Source organism: Quercus suber, unplaced genomic scaffold (genome assembly GCF_002906115.3).
Source record: "Quercus suber isolate HL8 unplaced genomic scaffold, Cork oak 2.0 scaffold_7, whole genome shotgun sequence".
Taxonomy (NCBI): domain Eukaryota; kingdom Viridiplantae; phylum Streptophyta; class Magnoliopsida; order Fagales; family Fagaceae; genus Quercus; species Quercus suber.
Window position 1 is genome coordinate 3221661 of NW_027069473.1, and position 9713 is coordinate 3231373.

The following is a 9713-nucleotide window of genomic DNA, read 5'->3' on the forward strand; positions in this document are numbered from 1 at the left end:
CGATAGTGTTTCTTTCTTTTTTAGGTTGTTGATCCGCATTAGCATTTGGAGCTTGCGGCCTACTGATTTCTTACCTTATTAGTTGGCCCCATTTGTGGGAAGGGAATTGCCACTTTGCTCCTTAAGACAAAAATTTTGCATGGTCTGAACTAGATCAATGGCCATAAGTCCATAAAATCTAGAAACTGGAAACGTCTCCAACTGTCCAAACCACAACCATGATCCTTCACCAGTTTTCGTCTAGCAACAATTGCAGTCTATGGCAGCTGCAGTTGTGGAATTGAAGCAACAAAACTAGTACTTTGCCAGGAAAGTCCACAAGAAAAAGCACTATCGACATCGACATGCAGATTAAGAAGAGCATAGACGAGACCAAGAGGATAGAAGGGCAAACAGTAGCATCGAAGGAGAAGATCAGTCAAGGGGAACAGTAACCCGGAGGGTACCACACTTGCAATGAGAAGTGGACTAGATGAAGATAGCCATGATAGAAATGAGGGACTCTATGAGGGGAAGAACACACATAGATAACCTCATTCACAAAATTGGTTCCCCCTTTACTGTGTCAATCATAACTCATCCTCTACCTCCCAAGTTTAGGATGCCTACTCTAGACTCATATGATGGGTCACAAGATCCCTGTGATCACGTTGCTATATTCAAGATGACATGCATCTCTATGGGATTCCAGACAAGAACATACTCAAATTGAAAGATATAATCATTAGGCTCAATAGAAAGGGGGCACAAACAAGTCCATACAAAATGTAAATGAATAAATTATGCTCTTCCTAATCAAAGCAAATAAAACTCCCCTTACATAACTATTCCCCTCGACTTAGGGCACGTTTGGTGCAAAAATTACAATAAGAATTAGTAATCTTTATTACGGGAAATAAATGATGATGTAATGTACTTCTAATAATTATTACTATTCATATATTTGGTTGTAAAATTAGAATAAAATTAATTGTTATGTGCATATGGAAAGAGATAGGTTTATTTATTTTTATAGTGGTGCATATTGAAAGTTTGAATTTTTACTAAAGGCCTTGTAGCTGAATTGGCACCTCCCCATGTACAAAGTGCTTGGGAGTCTAGGTGGGAAAGGGTTCGAGCTGCGAGGTTAGCAGCATATTGTAATTATTTCTCAAAAAAAAAAGTTTGAATTTTTAGAAATATATTAATTTGAAAAGTTATTACACCTACTGAAGAATAAAGATCATGTTTGGTATGCTGTAATAGATTTGTAATAATTATTTGATTATTTGGCTACATCTATATTAGAAGGAATAGTTATTCCTTCATAATATATATTCATTAAAGCGAAAAATAGCTATTCATCTTTAAAATTGTTGTAATAGTTATTTCTTATTACACGTAACTATTTTTAAAATGAATATTGTAGGGTTAGGATTTGTGGCCCAAGCCCAAAACAATGAATTTGTAGAGGATGGGTGAAAGAGTTAGGTTGATTATGGAATCGACAACAATTAATCACAACCCTCAAGCATAAACCAACATTAATTTACACGTAAAGAATTGGTGTCCGAAGAGGCATATTATTGATTATGGGGTGAATACAGATCTTAGGGTTACAATAAAGCTTTTTTGTTTTCTTCTCCCTCGTTCTCCTCCCCCTTTCCTCAGGAGCTTCTTTCCTTTATATAACCTCCTTCCCCATCATCCCCATCGTCCACTTGTTCCTCATCTGTGACTCTACTTGAGTATATGTTACGTCAAGTATTTCCTCTGGCTCTCTGTGAGTGGCGGTAGGTGAGGTTACACTGTTCAGAGATCTTTTCTACATAAATGCGGCCAGAGAAGTTGCTGCAGTGCCTTAAATGCGGTGGTAGCAGCTTTTCCTTTAGATATTTCCTCATTCTTATCTTCTCCAGATATACTCAGAACTTATCTTGATCATTGGGGTTGTTAGGAAAATCATTCGGACCTTCCACACGTTTGATCAATCAATACTATTCGCGTCCGAGGAATAAAATCTCCTCGGACGGAAGGCGGTCTCCTCGGACGGCAACCATCCTTCTTTCTGGGGATCCTTCTTTCAGATGGGCCTTGCCTTTACCATCTTCTTCTCTTCGGACGCACAGTAATCCTCGCATGGGGCTCTAGGCCCACTATGTTAGATTGGGCCTTTTCCCCCCACAAATATATTTCCAAAATATCCAAGCCTTCCATGTGCATTTATTTTTTCCAGCTTTTTTTATATAATAACCAAACTTATGAACATAAATAATTATTAAATTACAAAATCTTTTATTACTAATTACTAATAATAAAGATTACGATTTCTAACATAATCTTCATTCAGTATACTAAATTTGCCATAACTATTACAATTGTATTGGAGAGGAATATCTATTTCTCAATTCAAGGAATAATATTTACTAAAAAATAGCTATTCTTTATAATGAAAATGCAATCAAATAACTATTCTCCATGAATAGTCATTCCATTATTGAATTTATTGTAGTACACCAAACATGCCTTTATTATTGTATATAAGGCTCTGAATTAAATTCAAACACATACTTGTATTGAATTTAATTGTCTCGAAAAATATATAATTGAATGAGAAAATTAAGGGTAACTACACCTTACTACCCTAATTTACATTTAAAAAAAAAAAAAACTCAAAATTATACACAACATAAACTTTCAGAATGTATAGTTAGTATCTTAAACTATAACTTGTGTTACATTTTACATCCCACTATCAATTCTGCCATTATCTTGGACTGAAAACCAAAGTTTAGGGTGTGAACTATAATCAAGAATATAATTTAAGATAGTAAAGTATAATTTTTCATTTGTTTTTAGAGAATTGAAAAAATGAGCAGTTAGATTTTTTCACGTGGCACCATGCTCTTCCATCCAAGTTGATAGCCAAATTGACAGTGAGGTGCAAAGTGAAACATGAGTTACAGTTTAAGGTAGTAACCATTAGGGGTGACAACTTTTATCTTTATCCATGAATCCACTCATAACCCACCTTATTTGGATAAGACTTAACCCAACCCATTTGAATATTTGGGTTAAATGGGCAAAGACTCATTAGGTTATTTAATTAGATGGGTCTAAATGGATAAACCCACTAATACCCATTAAACCCATCTAAAATCTAAATTTAAATAAACTCACAAATACCCACCATACCCATTTAAAATCTAAAATTTAAATAAACAACATAACCTCTAAATTTCTAAACCAAAAAATCTGGCCCTTAGTCTCACTCTCCTTAACATTAAAATACATTCTTTCCCTCAGATTTTCTTAGTAACCAAACAAGTTAAAACTTCAAATTAAGGAAATTATAGAGAGAGAGATAGAAGGTACCTGAAGAGTAGATTTGAGGTCGGGTTTCAACGGTGGCATAGAAGTGAGAAGGCATCGTTGAAGGTCGTGTCTATTCGCCTCTTTCGCTCACTTTCCCTCTCAAAAACTTGTCAAAGGCCACAATAGAGTGCAACATAAACTAGGTTTCCAATCTTCACATCAGATTTCTCAGGTAAGTCACTCAATTCTTGGGTTGAGTTCTATGTTAAAGTTTTCAAGAATTTTGGGTTTGGGGTTTTCAAAGACAAAAAAATTTCGATTCAAAATTTGTTTAGGCATTTCAAATTCAGTTCAAGCAAAGGTAACAAGCAAAGCCCATTTCATATTTTTTGTTTATTGTTTTGTGATTGTTGCTGACCATGATTTTTTTTGGGGGGGGGGGGGGTTTGATTAGAGGGAAGCAATGAAAAAGACTTGGAGAAGTTTTTTGTTTATTGTTTTGTGATTGTTGCTGACCATGATTTTTTTTGGGGGGGGGGGGGGTTTGATTAGAGGGAAGCAATGAAAAAGACTTGGAGAAGATAGCTCAACAAGAACAAAAGCTATTTCCCTTTGAGACCTTAGTTGCTGCTACTAAAGATTTTCACATAACTCACAAGCTCAGTGAAGGTGGCTGTGGACCCGTTTTCAAGGTAAGATTAAGATCCCTCTCTCAATTGGGTATTGAGTTCTAAGTTAAAGTATTTTTCTTTTCTGGGTGTTTGATGATTTGCATCTATCCACTTTTACCTTTTGGGTTCTGTTCAAATTGTAGCTTATGTTTCTGCCTTTTGTGATTTTGGATAATTTGAAATATATATTTGTAGAAATTGTGATTGTCTTATCTTTTTAGGTGAACCATGTCTGTAACCGAGGGGATGAATGAATTTGAACAAACAGTTTTAAGTGCTAGCAAAAGAAGTAGGGGTAGAACTTCTAAAGTGTGAAATGATTTTGAAATATTACCTTTATAAGAAGATGGCCATCAAAAAGTCAAGTGTAGAAAATGTACTAATATTTTAACGGCAAATAAGGAGAATGGGACTAGTAATTTACGTGTCATACTAAGAAATGTCATCAAGAAAATGATAGTGGGCCTTATTATCCTCTCCTTGATCAAGATATGTATCGTGAAAAGATTGCAATGGCAATTATTAGGCATAATTACTCATTTTCATCTGCGGAGCATGAGATTAATGGAGAGATTCATATCCTTCTAAATCCTGATGTTAAGCTAATATCTAGGAATACAACAAAGTCAGATGTTTTGAAAATCTATAAGAGAGAAAGAGAAAATCTCAAACATGTTTTAGACTTAGTCCCGGGCAAGATTTGCTTAACATTAGATTTGTGGAAATCTTCCACAGCGGATGAGTACATGGTTTTCATTGCACACTACATTGATGCAAATTGGGAGTTGCAAATGAGGGTTTTATGTTTTTCTCATATGCCACCTCCTCGTAGTGGTAAGATTTTGGTAGAGAGATTGTTTAACATTATAAAAGAATGGGGCATTGAGAAAAAAGTATTTCCAATCATTTTAGACAATGCTTCTAACAATGGTAACTTGGTGAATAGTTTGAAGAAAAATCCTTCTTTTAGATCATCTTTGCCTTGTAGTGGTGAGTTCTTTCGTGTTCATTGCGGTGCTCATATTTTAATCCTTATTGTACAAGAAGGTTTGAAAATTATAGAGCAAGCTGTGCACAACATACGTGAAAGTGTTAAATATGTGAAAGGCAATGATATGAGGAAGTTAAGATTTGCCGAATGTCTTCAAGAACTCCCTAATCTAACAAGTAAGAAAGTGCGACAAGATGTGCCAACAAGATGGAACTTGACATATTTAATGATTGAGACTGCTCTTACATTTCGGAATGCATTTCACAATTCAAGTATTATTGATGAAAGCTTTCGCACTTATCCCTCAAATGATGAATGAGATAAGGCCTGGAAGATAGCAAAGTTTTTGAAGCCATTTTATGACATCACCACTCTCTTTTCAAGCACTCAATACCCTACTGCCAACTTATACTTTCATGGTGTATGGAAAATTCATTTGCATATTTTAGAAGAGATGAAAGATGATGATATAGTAATTAGTGACATGGCAAAAACCATGAAAGAAAAAGTTGATAAATACTAGGATTGTTACAACATGGTGCTATCATTTGCTGTAATTTTAGATCCTTGGTATAAGTTGCAATTTGTCGAGTTCAGTTATAGACGACTTTATGGCACTAATGGGACAAAAATGGTGATGGATCTTCATGACAAGTTATATTCCCTTTTCAATGGATATTTATGAGCCACTAATTATGAAGCACACAATATGGCTGAAAATGAATCTAGTAGTGGTGCTAATGAGAAGGTGAGAGATGCTGATATTGCTAGTTTTGATACATATAAGAGTCAAATTTCTGGTTCAATCGATAGTAAGTCACAATTAGATGTGTATTTGGAAGAGACCCGGTTTGACCATAGCACTCATTTGGACTTGGATATTCTTCAATATTGAGAATCAAATTGTGGTCACTTTCTAGAACTTTCACTAATGGCTCGTGACATTATGAGTATTCCTATCACTACTGTTGCCTCAGAGTCTGCATTTAGCATTGGTGTTTGAATTCTTGATAAGTACCGCAGTTGTCTATTGCCACAAAATGTAGAGGCTTTGTTATGTTCTCGCAGTTGGTTGTTTTGTGGGTAGGGTAAATCTCTTTTCCATTAACTTGTAATTTTTATTAAATTATGCATTCTCCCTTTTTATATTTACTTACTAGTTTTTTACTTTGCTAGTTATACCTGATCATGATGAGGAGCACCTTGTGGAGGATTTTGAACACCTATGCATTTTTGGATACATTAATATAATGATGAGGCTTAGGTAATTTTAATAATTCCAACTCAATTAGTTCTAATTAAATGCCAAATATTTTTTTTCTTGGACTATTTGTTGTTTTTAATTTATTTCTAATTAAATGCCTAATGATATGATGCATTTTTGGTTCCTTAATTGTAAGTTCAGTGTTGTAGTCATCAGACCATGATACTTGTGGACCTATGGTTCTTGAAATTTGCTAAGTAGATGAGTGGTTTTACAAGTCTAGTGTCACAATTTTGAAGAAACTTTTCCATTGCAGTGCATAATGTTGTTCTTGTAGATTTTCTTTGTAAACTTAACAGAGAGTTCTTAGCTTTTTGGATATGAGTGAGAACAAATAATTAAAGAAGAAATGCTTGGCTGAGTCTAAGTGAGAACAAATAATTAAAGTCCAATTGGTTCTGAGTCTCCATTTCTTCTTTTTGGTAAATGAATTCTCACTAATTTGCCTGAAAAGCATGGGTTAGGATTACATTGGTTGAAGAAACTAGTAGGATATGGTGAGGTTTAGTAAGAGAAATGGATATCCAGTGATATTTTTATGGAAGCAATGTCAATTTTTATAAATAGTTTCTTAATGATACCTTGAATAGGAAATATGGTGCTGATTTGGTCACTCTGTAAGCCATTGGGCACCCAATGAGGCTAGATAAAAACTCTATTTTCATGACTTCAATAATTTTTGTGTTTCAAGCTTTTACTGATTCCTATAGATTTTTTGGTGTTTGTAGTTGCTTTTGGCCTATGTGAATATTTAAGAGGAAATGGCTAACCTGCTTGTAGCAAAAATGGCTTGATTTTCTTGAGTGTCACCTCAATATTTCTATATAATGTTCAATAGTTAGAGGAAATTATTGTTCTAAATCTTACCATATTGGCATGCTGTTGTTTGGCTTGACAATCTAGGAATATGGAATATCCAATTGTTGTTGTAACAGTAGTATTGAAAACTCATTCTTTTATTTGAAGTGACCATCTTCTTTCTTTCAATTGACATTCTTTTGGGACTTTGTTGTACCATGAAAAGTGACAAGCATGTCTTTTTTGATTTTTTTTTTTAGTGTGTTAGGTGAGACTAAATTTGTTCACCTTGGTTTGCAGATTTGCTGAAGCTTAAGTACTTCGGAAAGCATGGGATGTAAAGGATGGTGCCAATCCTTGCTTGCCTTACTCTTTTATTTTTGATTGCTTGGAAGCCCTAGTTTTATTTTAGGCAGTTGTTGGTTCATGAAAGTTGGGATAGTTTATTGCTTTGTTTTGTTGGACATGACAAATGAACGAAATTGGGTAGAATGTTATGGTACTCATCCTTCAATTTTAAAGTTTAATTTGAGTTATACTTATCATTCTACTTAAGTTTAATTTTAACTCTTATATACCCAGTACCATATTATTTCTTATAGTTTGTTTTTTTATTGTATATGTGCCATTAGATACTTGCTGAGATTGATGGGCACTTGTCCTTTTGCTTATTTGTGTGGATCAATGTTGTGGGTCTTTCATATTGTTGTGATCTTCTTTGGTTTCAATGGGGAATATAATTGAAAAAATTGTTTCTATTGATGACTGTGCAATTTTTCTTCTTCTTCTTCTCTTTTTGGTGGTGTTGTATTCAAATTGATTTACTTGCAATAAGATTCAGATTTTGTGGGCATTCTAAGCTATTTTCCTTTGAATTTCAGAGTTTGATTTGCCTTCAAAGTCTTTTTTTTAGTAAAGAATTCTATTTGAGTGTCAATTGTGTTGTTTAATTGCTTCTGGATTTGTTTCTTTGAGACCATCTACCAAACAAGCTGAATTATGAATCTTTTAGTGTTAATTGGAATAGGTGAAAAATCATTGGTTAATTATTGCAATGGAGTTGAGGCCTTCTTAAAGTATACTAGAAACTTGTGTAGTTCATAAACTTGTAATTTTGTTTGTCTTACTTGAGTTTCTAATATTTTTTTGCAGTTTGTTCTTTATAGGAATTCTTTCTTTCATTCTTTCCATTGGTGTAGATCATTTTCTTCTCTTGCTTTCCCTTTCCCTTCTGTTTGGTCAAAGAATCTATTTTTTGTTTTAGCTCATTTATCATTCCTTCAGCCAAAGGGAAGGTGTCTACTTTCTGTTGTAGCTCATTGATTTGTGCTTCAGCCTCAATTATACACCTTTGAATTGTTTCCTTAACTGAATTGAGCTTTAAGAACATTTCTATATTCTCATCCAATTGAGACGCTATCTCAACCATAGGCTTGATCAGATTGATGCACCATTCAATGGTGTCATTGGCTTGGCAGAGATGACTTTTTAGAACTTTGAATTCCTTTAAGAGTTGAAGCACTAGGAATTTCATTCCAACTTGTGTTATTGTCTTGGGAATTTTTGGCTTTTTAGTGTCTTTTGTGTAATTTTGGACATTTTAGGGGTATTTTAGATGTTCAAGGATATTTTGGTAATTTTCGAAATGTAAGGGGTATTTGGGTCATTTTGGATATTTAAGGGTTATTTGGTAATTTTGAAAGTTAATAAGGTATTCAACTAATTTTGGAAGTATTTAAGTCATATTGAGTTAAGTGGGTGGGTTATTAATTAAATATGTTGGATGGATAATAGATAATTAATTTATATATAAACGGATCACACTCAACTCATTTATGATCCAACCCGCCATTTGTCACCCTTGGTAACCATAAATTCTGAAAATTTAAGGTGTAAAGTGTAATCAGAGGATAATTTAAAGGGATAAAATTTAAATTAAAAAAAATTATCCAATTCCTAAAAAAAAAAAAAAAAAAAACCTAACCGACTAGTGTGGACTCGAACGAGGTGTGACGGTAACGCGGCCGTCGATGCGTTTGCTGGGCTCTTTGAGGGCGAGGAGCGCGCCGTCGACGTGCTTGAAGGTGACGAAGCCGTAACCCTTGGATTTTCCAGTCTGCTTGTCGAGGATTACTACGGCTTCCTCGAGTTCTCCGTAGGAAGAGAAGAGGCTGCGGAGGCCTTCGGTGGTGGTATCCCAACCCAGCCCACGGATGAAGAGCTTGCGCTGGGAAGAGTCGGAGTCGGCGAGAGATCGGACGGCGTCAAGGACGTCCACGTGGCGAGAGGCGGCGTTGGCTACGATGTCGATGAGTTTACCCTTGTCGACGATGCGGTCCACGATCTTACGCACGTCTTCAGGTGTGAGTTTCGGGATGGAGGGGTCCATGTCCGAGACGGTCAGACCGACGCCATTTTCGTCGAGCTTTCGCTTCTTGGTCAGGTCCATTGGAATTTCTTTAAAAGAAGAAGAATGAAGAAAACCCTAACCCTAACCCTAACACGCAGAGTGTGAGGGGAGTCTGCTACTGCTACTGCTAGTCTCAGGTACACGCAGCTAAGGCCTCTTCTCTCACTCTATATTTATAGATTATTATTATTATTATTGTACCCAGCATTAGTAGGGTTTTTTTTTTTTTTAAATGAATTGGGCTTGCTGTTGGTAGAGGGATGTTCTAAACATTGGGCTTACTCC

The 9713-nt window shown here is 35.2% G+C and overlaps 1 protein-coding gene and 1 long non-coding RNA gene across 2 annotated transcripts; one reads left to right on the forward strand and one right to left on the reverse strand.

The window, feature by feature from the left end:
* Positions 1-3242: 3242 nt before the first annotated feature.
* On the forward strand, positions 3243-7560 carry LOC136068048 (uncharacterized). The gene is made up of 4 exons (XR_010629446.1): positions 3243-3526; positions 3847-3986; positions 6133-6220; positions 7319-7560. It is a non-coding gene; the product is annotated as an uncharacterized LOC136068048 (long non-coding RNA).
* Positions 7561-9005: 1445 nt separating this feature from the next.
* On the reverse strand, positions 9006-9467 carry LOC111992163 (UBP1-associated protein 2C). Its single transcript, XM_065775134.1, has one exon. The coding sequence runs from the start codon at positions 9465-9467 to the stop codon at positions 9006-9008; it is 462 nt and encodes a 153-aa protein (XP_065631206.1).
* Between the last annotated feature and the right edge of the window lie 246 nt (positions 9468-9713).